We start from the raw sequence: 14,029 nt of genomic DNA, 5'->3' as shown, positions 1-14,029 counted from the left end.
ACCCTTTTAGGGCACTTTTTCTAAGTGGAAGTGTCATTTTAAGTGAAAAGTCAGAACACTTTTGTTTGGAAAATGTCAAAAGAAACGCTTTGCAAAATGTTTTGTCGGTTTTAGCCTGGTTCCCTAAACAAAGTTGATGCAACAGCTCTGCCTGTCCCTCCTTTCTTCTCAATAACAATCTCCATCCTTCCTCCACAGTTCAGCTTATTTCAGCCAAACCTTGAGGGGTAGAAGACACTAAGCTCCTCCAGAGTTCATAAAAACAGGCAAGTAGAGGAGACAAAGATCCCGCTACTAGCAGGACAATGCGTTAGCCTTGTTAGACACCAGAGAAGCCATGCTGAAGACCCTCAAGACTGGAGTCAGTAGAAAACCAGGCTTTGTTGCTTCTGCAGTGCAGGGTTGTGCCTTTCTGGAGCCCACCGGCCTTGACCCAAACCCTTCACACCCCATCAGGTGTCGGTGCGTGGCTCCCGTCTCCTGTGCTGAGGCTGCCGGCTCCCCGGGGGTGCGGTGGACGGGCTGTTCCTTGAGTGAGCAGAAGGAAAGCCGCATTCCTCATGCGCTTACCTAATGCCAGCTGGACACAGGCTTGTCAGCTCCAGGGTGGGGCTTGGGCCTTGTGCTGTTAAGCTCGATGCTTCAGACGTTGGCTCCAGAAAGAGCTGTCGGGGCAGGTTGGGGAGTTGAGAAATGGCCCTGCACCCCCTTTGCCAGCAGCACCGCCTGACCTTGCCGAATGCATCGGCTGTTACTCACGTTTCCCCATGAGCCACGTGCCCTGGTTGTGACTCCTCCAGGGCTGTTTTCTCTTCCCTATGAGCACTGTGTGTTCCATTTTCCTTAATACTTGTTGCTGCGCTACCTCCTGCGAGGCTTAGTCAGGATGCTCTAGTGCCAGGGACTATGTGGAGCTTGGCCCTTCGTCTCCACATCACGCTTGCAGAGAGCAGTACACGTATTGGGCTCTTCTCAGCACTGCCTTGTTCCTCGTAAGCCAGGCCACGGCGAGCTGGCTGACAGGCGTTGGAGCCAGAGTCGATCCCTTCTAGTTGTTTCTCCAGGTCTCTGGAGATGCAGCAGCAGAGTTTTTGAGGTGTCTCATGATGGAGACAGGTCTGCCTTGACTCAGGTTCCAGGCCTGCAGTTCACCTTAGCAATAAATGGGAACCTTTGGTTTGACCAGATGAGTTGAAGATAGCCTGTTGAGATGTTAGCCTCAGACCCTCCTTGCAGAAATTGTTGGACTATTGAGAGTATGGGAGACCCTGGACCTAACGAAGGAGAAGGTAACATGCAGAGGTAAGAGATTTGGGGGGCAGTAGGAGAGCTGTTGTGGCAAGAGAGGTGACCAGCACGGTCCAAAGCAAAAGGAAAAATGGCAAAGCATTGCCTGGGGAGCCGGGAGGGGAGAGGGGGAGGCAGAGCCGACAGCCTGTGATTAACTTGGCTCTGCTAGCCAGAGCTGCCCACCCGCTGATCCTTTCTAATAGCCTGCGATCCCCAAAGGCAGCTCCTGGAGCAGAGCCGGGGCGGTTGCACAATCGCAGATGGGGAGGAAGAGGCTGCAGGCAGGCTGGAGGGTCTCTGCCGGCCAGTCTCCATGGCGGGGCGATTCGGGACACCTGATGCTGAGCCCTCCAGGTGTCTGCCTGGGGAGGGAGCACAGCCTGTCCCTGCAGAGCTAACGGCTGGTTATTCCAGCCAGCCCTGAAGGCAGCTATAGACTCTCAGCTCCCCTTTTTTGGGGCAATTTCAGCTCTATATCCTGTTCTTCCTTTCCTGCTCACCCTTCTGATGGCACAGGTTACCCACCCCCTTCCCAGCAGGCTGGGGCAGCCCCGGGGGGGCCGTTCCTCAGTTGCCCACCGCTTGCCCCAACACGGCTGGTGCAGACACGGGGCTGGACCAGGTGGGCTCTGGCTCCCAGCCGCGGAGTTACTACGCTGCAAACTGCTCTCGGCAGTTGCATCTTGTTGCCTTCCTTTCTGGACACAGCTGCGTTCCAGGGACAGGGGAGGACCCTTGTGTAAAACAGGGCTTTGCTCAGGGATTATTATTATTATTATCGTTTGGGAGAAAAGGGACAGGAGGTGGAAGAGAGGACCCGTAACTGAGGGCTAAGGGGATCTCTGAGGTTTGGAGCAGCAGAGGCTTAGATGAAAATACCAATCCAGGGATTACGATTCAGGCACAGGGTCTGTCTCGGGGAGTGGACCCTGCACACTCGTTGGCACCAGCCGTACTGCTGCTTCTCCATCAAGGCCGATATGTGAGATGGGTGTGTACCGTGTGGCTCCAAAACTGCTCTAATAAAGAAATACATTTCCTCCCCAATCTTCAAGCTGTTGGGTGTTCCTTGCTTTTGGGAGGTGCTTTAAATCTGACTGCCAGAGCCGTGGGCTGCTAAGAGCAGAAGCTGGCTGCACGATGCTGAGCTCAGGTCTTCCTCCCGTTTTCCTGTTGCTCACAGCGCTGGAGCTGAGCTGGTCCCTGAGTGATGAAGAAAAGAAGATCATCTTGGATGAGCATAATAAATACCGCTCCCAGGTCTCTCCTCCTGCTATGGATATGCTGAAGATGGTAAGTGGCTTTTATTCAGGGGAATGTCAGAGGGTGTTTGTGTAGTGCAAGCCTCGATCTTAATGCTAGGAGGGATCGGGGTTTTCTTTAGGGGAGGCAGAGCGATTCTTGTGTAGGGTTACAAGTAGGTATCAGTGGAGGGGTTCCCTAAATTGCCTCTAAGGAGATGAGTTTCCTTTCACCTATAGAGTTGTCTTTGTTTGTGGAAGTTCCTAAGTGTGATCCGAGTCCCCTGACGCTCTGTGTGAGAGCGATGCAGCTCTCGCTCACGCGTGTGCCCGCTGGAGCTCCTTGTGATGGGGAGGAACAGCAGGTGAGACGTTGCCTTCAGCAGGTGCCCCGGGCTGGAGGGGGAATGCTGCTGTGCGGGGCATCGCCTGGTGCATTTTATTTGCCTTTGCAGGTGAATGGGCTTTTATCTATAGGAGGGAACGTTAACTTCAAACGTGATGACCAGGTCATTCAGTTACTTGGGCTTTCCATCACTCTCCTAATCCCCACCATGACTTGTGCATGGCTGTCTTGGAGGTGAGGGATCTCCCAGCTTGCTTGGGGAAACTGAGCCAGGTGCCCGCCATCACGTGTGGCTGCAGTGGCAGCCAAAATGAGCTCTCGAGCGAGTGCTGCTTTTTGTCTTATTCGGACCCTTGATTTTATTAAAATTCGGCTATCGTGTTTTCTCTCGCACCACATGTGATTCTTCTCACTGTTTGCAACACGCGTGGAGGAGGAGGAGGACAACTGTTTGTCATGGATAGTTGGAGTGCTTTGCTCTTCGGTCACCGTGTGCTTGGAGGAGACCTGGTGCCTGGCCCAAAAGTTGCACAGGCTGAATTAAACCTTTGTGGGCTGATAAATGGGAGCTTGCTGAGCAAATGAAGGAAAAAGCTATGTTCAGGTATAGGGGGTCTGACTAGTGCCTTCAGACTCAAAGGGGACAGAGCGAGGACCCTAAGCACCATGATCCCACAGACACCCACCAGAGCAAGGCACAGAAAACTTGGAGAATAAGGGCTTTGGAGCCAAAGTCTTAGAGAATGCCTGAGGGAAACAATCTCTCAGGGTCCTTAAGCCAGCGGCCGTTCTGAACTGGTGATGCTGCTCCTGGCTGAAGCTTTGATGGCAGATCGCGTGCTTTGAGATGCTCCCCTCCGCAGCGTGGCTTTGTTTCTGCTTAAACATACAGGACCCGTGCGCGGTCCAGTGCCAAAGGCTTTTTTTTTTTTTTTTTTAAGCACAACAAACGTTTAGCCTATAGCAGCCCTGACAACTTCTTGGTAGAAGTTTTCCATGAGAGCGCCGTCCTCGCCTCCCTCCCGGGACATTTGCTTGGGCTGTCTTTGCCTCCGAGTTCACCTGCTGCCGTGGCACCGTGCCCGGCTGAGGTCACCCTCCACTTCTGTTTGGGACACGGATCTGGTTGCTGTGGAAATAGTTAGGCGATGGGGGGGATACATAGCCTAAAGCCACTTTTCTTTTTTAATGAGGCAAATCCTGCAGGTGCGAGTCCCCTGGTTATGGAGCCCAGCTCCGTGCCAGAGGTAGAGGGGCGTCTGCTCCCCAAACTGGGTTTCCAGCCATCGCTCTCAGCCTGGCTTGGGGCCACGGAGGGAGGTCAACCAACACTCTGTGGCCCCATACAGATATTTCGGTGTTTCCTTCCCCCCCGGGTTCCTTAGCACTGCGGCTCAGGGGCCCGTCCACATGCCCTCAACACCCCGATGGTGACGTGCTCTGCATCAGGGCCATGCTCTGCCCCCCTTTGGATCCAGCCCTGGCTCTGGCCAGGAAGGTCCCCCCTTAGGATTCGTCGGTTGCTGGGCTGCCTTCCAGCCTGCTGCAAAAGCAAAGCTCCTGTCTCCATCAAATGGTGCAAGGACGGTCCAAACAGCTGCGGTGTAGGTTTCCCCGTATGCCTCCCTGTGAGAAAACCTCTCCTCCTCCTCCTCCTCCTCTTGCATATCAACGCGGCTGGCGGGGGACTGCAGGCCAGTGGGCTCAGCTGGTGGCGGGGCCGCTGCCACTCCGGAGGGGGCTCTTGGCAGGCAGCCGGTCGGCCATGTCTCGGACCCAGGCAAACAGATGATGTTTCCCAGGAGCGTGTGCTCCCAGGCTCTGTGCAGCTGCTAGGGAAGATGTGTCCCGCTCTCCTCCCATCCCCACCCTGGTCAAAGAGGGATGTCCCCAGGCCCCCTCCTGTGTGACCCGGGGCGAGTTTCCTGCCTTCCTCCATCCGACTTCACGGTTTCTCCACACTGAGTTGAGGATGCTCCATGATGATGATAGAGATGCTCCAGGCAAGGTTGTGGGAGTTGTCCTGATGCACTGACCTTCCCCTGTTTGCCCTATGAGCTAAGGTTTGGTTTGTGCTGGGACTGACTGTGGAGCTCCCCTCTCCCGAGGACAATGTTGAGTAGGGATTTGATTTTTACTCATGAGTGGGGAAATTGTGGCCAGAGAGCCCAGGGTTCCTTGGTACCTGTCCTTGTGTATGTCGGAGAGCCCAGTGTCCCTCTCCATGTGCTGACACGGAGCTCCTTTCAGAGCTGGGACACAGAGCTGGAGGCCTTTGCTCAAGCCTACGCAGAGAAGTGCATCTGGGACCACAACAAGGAGAGGGGACGACGGGGGGAAAACCTCTTCGCTATGGCCCCAACCCTGGACCTGGAATTCGCTGTGGAAGACTGGAATGGGGAGGAGAAATACTACAACCTGACAACTTCCATGTGTGTCCCCGGGCAGATGTGTGGCCACTACACCCAGGTACTGAGCTGGTGGGGCAGAGGGGTGGAGTTGTCGGGGAAAGGAGGTGTACCAGAGCCACAGCTCCTCCCAGAGTCTTTGCAAAGGGATGGAGAACCAGGCAGGAATCACAATGATACAGGGGGACCTGGGCACGGTGCCAGCCATGACCAGACTTTTTAGAGAAGACCTCTTTTAAACAAGCTCTGCAGCCCTTTTTGGCTACTCAGCAGAGCTGGGTGCCAGCTTGTCTTAGGCAGAGATATGAGGTCTCGGTGTTTCTTCACAGCTTGGGTGAAAGCAAGGAGGAGCAGAGATGGTAAATATGGGGATGGATATATGGAGGGTTCCAGGATCAAAGCGGAGATGGTGATGTTCTGCCTGGGTAGACTATATGGTAGGAAAGCTGTGGCACTTGGATGTGTGGACTACAGCCCTGGGTTGGGAAGGTGATCCAGACAGGGGCAAGGGGCAGGATCCTGAATGCTAAAGCAACGTGGGGATGTGGGATCTGGGGCACACACTGAGATGAGGGGGACGCTGGTGTGGTGACAGATTAGCCTTCAAGGCGAGGGGACAGCTTGCCAACAGGGTGTCCGCCTTCCCCCAGTCACCTCACCTTCCCCCCTGGTCTTTGCCTTAGGTGGTCTGGGCAAGCACGCATCAGATCGGCTGTGGGGCAAAGTTTTGTGAGAAGATCGATGGAATTGAAACAGAGGACATGTACCTGCTTGTTTGCAACTATTATCCCCCGTAAGTCCCATGCCTCACGTGGTTTGGTGCATCTTGACAGGGTTTCTGTGCTGGAAATGTCCTTCCTTCAGTCCCTATAGCAGAGCAGGATTTGGCCTTGTTCAGAAATAAAAACAAAGCGATTCCAAGAAAGGCCTTTGTTTTCTTGGGTTGGTCACAAAGGAAGGAAGGGTTGTCTGGTGATCTTTGCCCGTGACTGCGACTGCTGAGGTTGGGTTCAGCTCCTGGCACAGACCTGAGGAGGGAGCTCCCCTCCCACCCAAGAGCTGCCCAAGGCTGATGCTACAGTAGCTGAGGGTGCACCCGGCAGCTCCCTGCTCTGTGCTTTGTTCTTCCCCGCCAGCAGCAGCGGTCGCCTGGGGTGGAGAAGCCCGTTTGCACCAGCAGGAAGGGTTGGACATGGGAGGAGAGGCGGGTGGCCGCTTGCGAAGCCCTAGGACTAGTCTTGGGGACCACTTGCTTGGAGCTGGTGAGACCAGCAAGAGCAGCCGGTTGCTGCCAACCTTTGTAGGGGTCTTGAGCAGAAGGGAGACAAAATCACGTGTCCGAATGCCCATCGACTACTCTGTTCCAAGGGGTGGTGAAGGATCTGGTCCACGGAGCTGTCTCCCCTGGTTTTAGCAGCCTTGGGGACAAGCTGTTGAGTGAACGGCACTGACAGTCTGTGGCAGGAGACCAAGACCTGTTTCTTACATTAATCCTGAGTTTTGCCTCGGCTGGGATATTCCAGCTGAATCAGACCCCCTCTTTGGGATGGGTGTTTTCCCCTCTCCTCACACCTTCTTTTTCTCGGCGTCTTCTCCTTCCAGGGGTAATATGAAAGGCCGAAAGCCATACAAGGAAGGACCTTCATGCTCGCAATGTCCCGAGGGCAGCGTTTGTGTCAACTCCTTGTGTGGTAAGTGAAGCGAAGTGGCACGTGTCCCTTGACAGGCTATTGGGACTCAGACCCCGGGGTTGGGGTCCGAGCTCTGAACCCTCCTGGAGCTATCAGGAAGCCCTGGACCAGCAGTTCCAGGGATGGATCATGAGACATCAGGTGTGACGGCAGCCCCTGAGGTAGGTCAGCTGCCTCAAGATGAGGAGGATCAGACAGGACCTCATACCCCCTTAGCCAGCAATTGTTGCCCCATGAGGATGCCCTGATACCGAGGGGCAGGAGGTTGTGTGAGGGAGATGAGATGTCTCCAGGTTGGGAACCCCAGAGTGGGGGATGGCCTGAGAGGGGTCGGCTGCTGCTTCACCCCCCGGCTGATTTCTGCTGGCCCTGCTCAGTGCAGGGGATCTGTTGAGGTCAGCTGACCCCAGCCCTAATTGATGGCACTTTTCATCTCTTACCAGAACCCACTGTAGAAGAGACCACTCCAGCCCCTGTGACAACAAAGGCAAGCCCATCCACCCCAACCACAGCCATGCCAAAACCCACAACCACAGCCAAACCAGAACCCGCAACACCAGTACCCACCACAATCACAGCGAAACCAGAACCCGCAACACCAGTGCCCACCACAGCCAAGCCAAGACCCACAACCACAGCCAAGCCACCACCCACAACTATGATCCCAACCTCAGCCAAGCCACCGCCCAAAACCACGCTCCCAACCACAACCACAGCCAAGCCACCGCCCAAAACCACGCTCCCAACCACAGCCCAGCCAGCGCCCAAAACCATGCTCCCAACCACAACCACAGCCAAGCCACCACCCACAACCACGCTCCCAACCACAGCCAAGCCACCACCCACAACCATGCTCCCAGCCACAGCCAAGCCAAAATCCACAACCACACTCCCAACTACAGCCACAGCCAAGCCACCACCCACAGCCATGCTCCCAACCACAGCCAAGCCAAAACCCACAACGCTAGCACCCATCACGACAGCCAAGCCAAAACACACCACCACGCTCCCAACCACAACCCCAGCCAAGCCAAAACCCACAACACCAGCAGCCACCACAGCCATGGCCAAGCCAAAACCCACCATGCCAGCACCCACCACCACTACTGCCAAGCCAAAGCCCACCATGCTAACACCCACCACACCAAAACCCACCACAACCACCACTACAGCCAAGACAGCACCCACCACACCAAAACCCACCACAACTACCACTACTGCCAAGCCAGCACCCATCACACCAAAACCCACCACAACAACTGCTACCACTAAGCCAACACCCACCACACCAAAACCCACCACAACTACCACTGCTGCCAAGCCAGCACCCACCACACCAAAACCCACCACAACTGCTACCACTAAGCCAACACCCACCACACCAAAACCCACCACAACTACCACTACTGCCAAGCCAACACCCACCACACCAAAACCCACCACAACTACCACTACCACTAAGCCAACACCCACCACACCAAAACCAACCACAACCACCACTACAGCCAAGACAACACCCACCACACCAAAACCCACAACTACCACTACCACCAAGATAACACCCACCACACCAAAACCCACCACAACCACCACTACAGCCAAGACAGCACCCACCACACTAAAACCCACCACAACTACGGCCAAGCCAGCACCCACCACACCAAAACCCACCACAACCACCACTACAGCCAAGACAGCACCCACCACACTAAAACCCACCACAACTACGGCCAAGCCAGCACCCACCACACCAAAACCCACCACAACCACCACTACAGCCAAGACAGCACCCACCACACTAAAACCCACCACAACTACGGCCAAGCCAGCACCCACCACACCAAAACCCACCACAACCACCACTACAGCCAAGCCAGCACCCACCACACCAAAACCCACCACAACTGTGGCTAAGCCAAAACCTGCCACAGCTACAGCCAAGCCAACACCCACCACACCAACATCTACCACCACCACAGCCAAGCCAACACCTGCCGCTACAACATCAGCAAAGCTAAAACTCACCACTACAACACCAGCACCTACCACAACAGCAAAGACGCAAACTGCCACAACCACAACCCCAGAACCCACTGAAACAGAAAGACCCGATCCTACTGAGGCAACTGGGCTAACTCTTTCCTTTGAGCCCACGTTAGGCGTGGATTATAAAGTATCTCCAGAAGTAGAGGTAGACACTGGAGAGCCTCTTAGCCCCTTAACTACAGAGGATCCAGCCTTATTAGAAAGCATGGGCACAGCCTTCAGCCCCAAATCAGTCCCAGAAACAAATAAAGGTGTCAAAGAGGATGGGAAAGAGAAATCAGCCTTTTCCAGTCCACCTCCGTCTCTCAGCCAAGTTGTTCCAGAGATCAAGTTAGGTTTCAATAAAGCTGAGCTCATAACCCCCTCAAAGTCAGTGGTCTTCAGCCCTGAAGAGCCCACCTTCTTGCGCTTAACGTCACCTTCCAAAGACAAAAAAGGGCAGAGCCCTGCTTTCCAGACCTCCCTCTCAGGTAAGGTAATTGTGGAGTCTGTCCTGGCATGGACACTCAGACATTCAGTGATCCCCAAGCAGCATGGAGAGCGCTTGGGAGGAACCAGTATTGGACTGGTCCTCTGGATCCTCCTCTCGTACGTGCCACCAAGCCTTTTCCTCACTCTTTCCTCTAACACTGAAAGGGGCTGGTTGGATGTCTCGTTTGTGAAGCATGGTTTTGTTTACAGCCTGCTGCCCACTAACCCACCAGCTGTGTCACGCCTTCGCTGGATCGGTGCACTGCTGCCTCGCACCTCGTGGTGTCTTGGTGCACGTCACTGATGGACCTGCATGAGTGGGAGTTTCTTTTTTGTCCAGATCTTCCCCTTTAACTCCACATTTTCTTCTCTTCTGCCAGCAGGTGCCCTGGACACTGAAGAACTGGAGACAAACTCAGATCAGACAAGCATGGATCAGCCCACGGCTGGAGCTCCCAGTACCTGCTTGGGGCTTTCACTCTTCCTCCTACCCAGTGTCATCCTGGTGGGCCTTCTGCTTTGAATGGTCTTTCTCAGCTGTCCCTGCACCAGTCACCAAGGCTTTCTTCAGCATTGGTTGTTCCACAACCCTGGTAGGCTTGGGAGACACCACGGACAATTCAGGTTGACACGCTCTCTTCTTACGCTGCCTTATCTGCTCCAGCCCTGACGAGCCAAGGGCAGCTGGCAGTCCCATGGGAACTTGGTCCCCTTCCTGAGGAGACCCAAGGGCAGGAGGGTGTCTGCCATAATGCTGGTGACCTTGGATGCTTCTCCTTTCTTCCCAGCCAGCCTGGACTTCTGGTCCATTTTCAAACTGGAAATGATGAGCTATCCCACCCACCTGTGTGGCTGGCAGGCCCCGCCACACCATGTCTCCAGGGAAAGCAGAACGACTTGGAAATCTGAGTGGCGATGAGACACGGTCACTGGTTTTGGTGTTTGTCTGTAGATGAGACATGGTGGTTGGGTTTGGTGTTTGTCAGGATGAGATTCCAACAAAAATGCTCTTTTCCCCTCCTGATGTGTCTGTCTGTCTCAATTTTGGAGAAATTTCATCTCTTCCCTTCTTGTCCAAAAAGAGTGGCTTATTTTTTCTCCCACAGGAGAGGATTTCTCTTTCCTTCCTGGTTCTGGTATAGCTACGGCCAGTACTACCCAGATGTACTCCTTTCTCCTCCTCACACCTCTGCAACCCTTGCCTTCTTCCTCTCTTCTGCTCTCTACCACATGTACCCATTCCACAGTTAGTCCATTGCCATGACTTTATTTTACGCGTGTGCCTGCACCTGCGTGCATGCACAGAAGAAAAACCTTCAGCGCTAAAGAGGAGTTACCGGCTCCTTCATACAGCTTTCTTCTGCATGGCTTCCTTCTTTGCATAACTTAACTGTATTTGAATTTAGATACAGATCCCGGTTGACGTATATTTTGCGTGTGGTGGAACCTGGTCCAGGAGAAACAAGTCATCACGTGTGCTGGTACAATTTGAGCTCAAGAGAGCCAAGTGAATGATGTTAGAGGTTACCGGTGGTTCCAGGACTTGTTGGAGGACTGCTTTTGTTGTCTGGGACACTGTGTGTTTTATTCCCCCATGTCTCTGCTCCCTTCACCTGAGGCTTCCCAGTAAGGTGTGTTAAATACGTGACAAGTTTTTCAGACCGGTGGAAGGGACTAGGAGATACAGTCCCTTCGCTGGTTGGTGCATCCTTTGATTTCTTAAACAGATGAGGTGGAGAATGACCTGAAGGCCAATATTCGCGTCCTCCCCCGTGATGCTGTGTCCTGTGCGTTCCCCAGAGCGTGCACCGAATAAATCCTGTTGTGAAAGTCTGTGTGGGGCGTGCAGTGTCTCGCTGGGAGAGCTGGAGGCCGGGGGCCTGCTTATTATATCTGTAAAATGTTCTTGATCGTGTGCTTGGGTAGAATCGCTAAAAAACAACGTGGCTCCTGGGGTGCTGAAGGGGGTTTTTGGCTTTCCAAAAGCATCCGGGTGCCGGTTCTTGCAAAGTTGCAACTTAACGTTTTTAAGCCTGTGTAAAAGCAGCAGCAGCAGGAGGTTGAGGATGACGTAGGGAATATTCCCCGATCGCCCAGCTGAGTGCAAAGCAAAAATGTGTCCCCACCAGGCATTTTTGGGCAAGGAAAGCAAGAGGAAGAGAGCTCGGAGAGAAAAAAGAGATCAAAACTGGGGCTGGAGCACTTCTGGTTCCCCGTGTGGAGAGGCCCAGCAGCCAGCCTCTCCCACCCCCAAACACACATTTTTTCATCTTTGCAGCAAAGAAAGAAGTGAAATGCAAGCGTGTGTCCCCAGATCCCGTGTTTCTGCAGCATTTTCACTGCAGAACATCACCCAGCTGCGAGCAGCATGCGGGGAAAGGGCCTTGCGAGGCGTAAACTCGCAGCACAGGAGCGATGCTGAGATCAGACCTCGGCTTTTTGCTTTTCCCCATCCTTCTGCCCTTGCTTTGCCTGGTGAGGCTTCCCTGTGGCTCCCTGAAATGCTGCTGCAGGAGCCCAGCAGCACCAGCTCTCTTGCAGGAAACCAGCTGCCTGCGGGGTTTTTTTAGGTCACGGTCACCGCTAGCTCTCCTAAACGGTGACCGGCAGATGGCAGTGGGAGAGGCACCGCAGAGAACTGGGCAGCTCTGAACTCGCTACGCAGAACCCTACAGAGAGTTTAGTGCTTTATTTAATCACAAGCATCAGATGTAGTTAAGAATCAGATTAAAAATAACCTCCTGCCCAGGTGCCGGGGCTGCTGTACGCTCTCGTTGCAGGCTGAGCTCTTGCTGCCGAGCTGCTTTCGGGGAAAAAAATCCAGCCTTGGGTTAGGGACAGATGATAGAAAAACAGCCAGAGCAGCTGCTGCTCGCCTGTTGTAAGGGGCGAGGGTTCGGGCAGGGATGGACCTGGGGGAGCATTTCAGCACCGTGACTGTTTTTCCATCTGGGTGAAGGAGAGTGTAGCGTTAATTCCCTACAAACAATAAAAAGAGCAGAAAAGCATTTCTCCTCCCAGCAAAATCAGGGCATTTGGTCAACACCTGATTTTTTGCCATGTTGGATCCCCCACCCTGCTGAGAGCCCTCATGGAGCTGGGAGCAATGGTGCTGCTGATTAACAGCGTTAGCAGAAGCCCATCAAAATAATTCTAGGATTTAAATATTTTATCATTATTTTGGGGCTAGTGAACCTTGTAAAAACTGTCAAGTTTTGTTTTCCTTAAGGTTTTGACTTCTGGAGACATGCAGTTGTGCAAGGACCTATTTATACAGTTCCTTGTAACAGAAAATTCAAAACCAGAAGGCAAATCCCCTTTCCCCTTCCTCCTGCACCCCAGGTCAGCGGGGCTGAGCCCTGCCAGCACAGGCATTTGGGAGGGTTTGGTTTAATCCTACCTTAGGGGGGTTTAGGGAAGGAGGGAAGGGGACCACATGGCAAGGGCAGGGCATGGTGTGGTGCGCAGGGGAGGACACAAAACATTCAAGGGAGACTTTTGCAGCGTTTCCACTCCATTTCTGGGCTTGGCACGAAGGATGCTCTGGCGTCAGGGTGACGCGGTGGGCAACTCTGGGGGGGGAAAGGAGCCAAGACCCTGGCAAAGGTGCTGCTGGGTCCTGGTAGCCCCATAGCCATGTGTGGTGGGAGGAGGAGGAGGCATTTAACCATCAGCTGTGGTCAGTTGGGTTAAAATCATGGGATTTTTGGTGTTTATAAGGCTTGGCTGCTGCATTAACCCTGTCTGCTTGGTTCCCACCCAACCCTGGGTCCTGTTTCCCAGCAGGGAGAGGGACGCTGCCCGCTGCAGGTTGAGCGAGAGGTCGCTTAACTTCGTGCTCCCGAAGCTCCCCTGAACGTGGTGAGTCGGAAGGGTTGGGGCAAGCCGGTACACCATCCTGGGGGGTTTGCAACTGGGGCCGTGATGCTGGTAGGTCCAGCTAGCCGTGCACTCCCCTCTGAGCATTTGGGCTGAAAGGGCTCTCGCCCTGCAGTGTCCCCAGGGGTGCCAGCGGGGACCACCTTTCTCCCTCTTGTTTCCTGGCTACTTTTTGCTAAAAGAAAGCGCCTGCCCCTCCTTGCCAACGAGGCCAGTGATGGCATTGCTGCTGCAGCGCAGCTGCCCCGCTGAGACATGCCTGGACATCCTGGCCAGCGAGTTAGCTGGGTGTCCCAAATATCCATAGTTATAAGCTCGGACAGCCTGCTAGCCCTCCTCCTGTGCAGGGGCTGTCCTCTCCCATATACCAGGAAGCATTAGAGAAAGTAAATATTGCCTTGGCAGGCTTCTGAGCCCTAGTTGTGATTTATCAGAGACAAGACGATGGGTTAGTGGAGCCTGGAAGTCCCTGCGTTCTTCTGTTGCTGGTATCAGAGTTATAAACATGCTTATAGCGATGACTATCCAAGGCGGAGAGAAGCCCAACCTGCAGCCCTTGAGCTGACTGAAGGTGAGGAAGCAGGTTAGGACTTCATGATAGGATTTGGGTGGGCCCAGGAAAGCACCTACTGACAGCCAGAACGGATGGTCTCAGCT

At 54.1% G+C, this 14,029-nt stretch overlaps 1 protein-coding gene across 3 annotated transcripts; it reads left to right on the top strand.

Moving 5' to 3' along the window:
- Nucleotides 1-9: 9 nt before the first annotated feature.
- PI16 (peptidase inhibitor 16) lies at nucleotides 10-11,298 on the top strand. Of its 3 annotated transcripts, XM_072844648.1 has the most exons (6): nucleotides 10-1,302; nucleotides 2,346-2,583; nucleotides 5,128-5,346; nucleotides 5,969-6,078; nucleotides 6,888-6,976; nucleotides 9,874-11,298. In XM_072844648.1, the coding sequence occupies exons 1-6, from the start codon at nucleotides 1,211-1,213 to the stop codon at nucleotides 10,014-10,016; spliced, it is 891 nt and encodes a 296-aa protein (XP_072700749.1). In that variant the 5' UTR covers nucleotides 10-1,210; the 3' UTR covers nucleotides 10,017-11,298. The 3 variants fall into 3 exon arrangements, 2 of the variants coding, with proteins under 2 accessions (XP_072700749.1, XP_072700748.1); XR_012039530.1 differs by lacking the exons at nucleotides 10-1,302; nucleotides 2,346-2,583; nucleotides 5,128-5,346; nucleotides 5,969-6,078; nucleotides 6,888-6,976 and adding an exon at nucleotides 7,711-9,492 and having other exon boundaries at nucleotides 9,874-10,086; nucleotides 10,900-11,298; XM_072844647.1 differs by lacking the exons at nucleotides 10-1,302; nucleotides 2,346-2,583; nucleotides 5,128-5,346; nucleotides 5,969-6,078; nucleotides 6,888-6,976 and adding an exon at nucleotides 7,711-9,492 and having other exon boundaries at nucleotides 9,877-11,298.
- Nucleotides 11,299-14,029: the final 2,731 nt, after the last annotated feature.

This window comes from Ciconia boyciana, chromosome 23, assembly GCF_034638445.1.
Source record: "Ciconia boyciana chromosome 23, ASM3463844v1, whole genome shotgun sequence".
NCBI classification, from domain to species: Eukaryota; Metazoa; Chordata; class Aves; order Ciconiiformes; family Ciconiidae; genus Ciconia; species Ciconia boyciana.
This window is presented reverse-complemented; position numbering and strand designations above follow the sequence as displayed.

Bases quoted from the DNA above. Each gene is read 5' to 3' on its own strand.
- PI16 (XM_072844647.1), top strand. From the start codon at position 7,749: ATGCTCCCAACCACAACCACAGCCAAGCCACCACCCACAACCACGCTC. The intron at 9,493-9,876 runs GTAAGGTAATTG...TTCTGCCAGCAG, and splicing joins TTTCCAGACCTCCCTCTCAG to GTGCCCTGGACACTGAAGAA.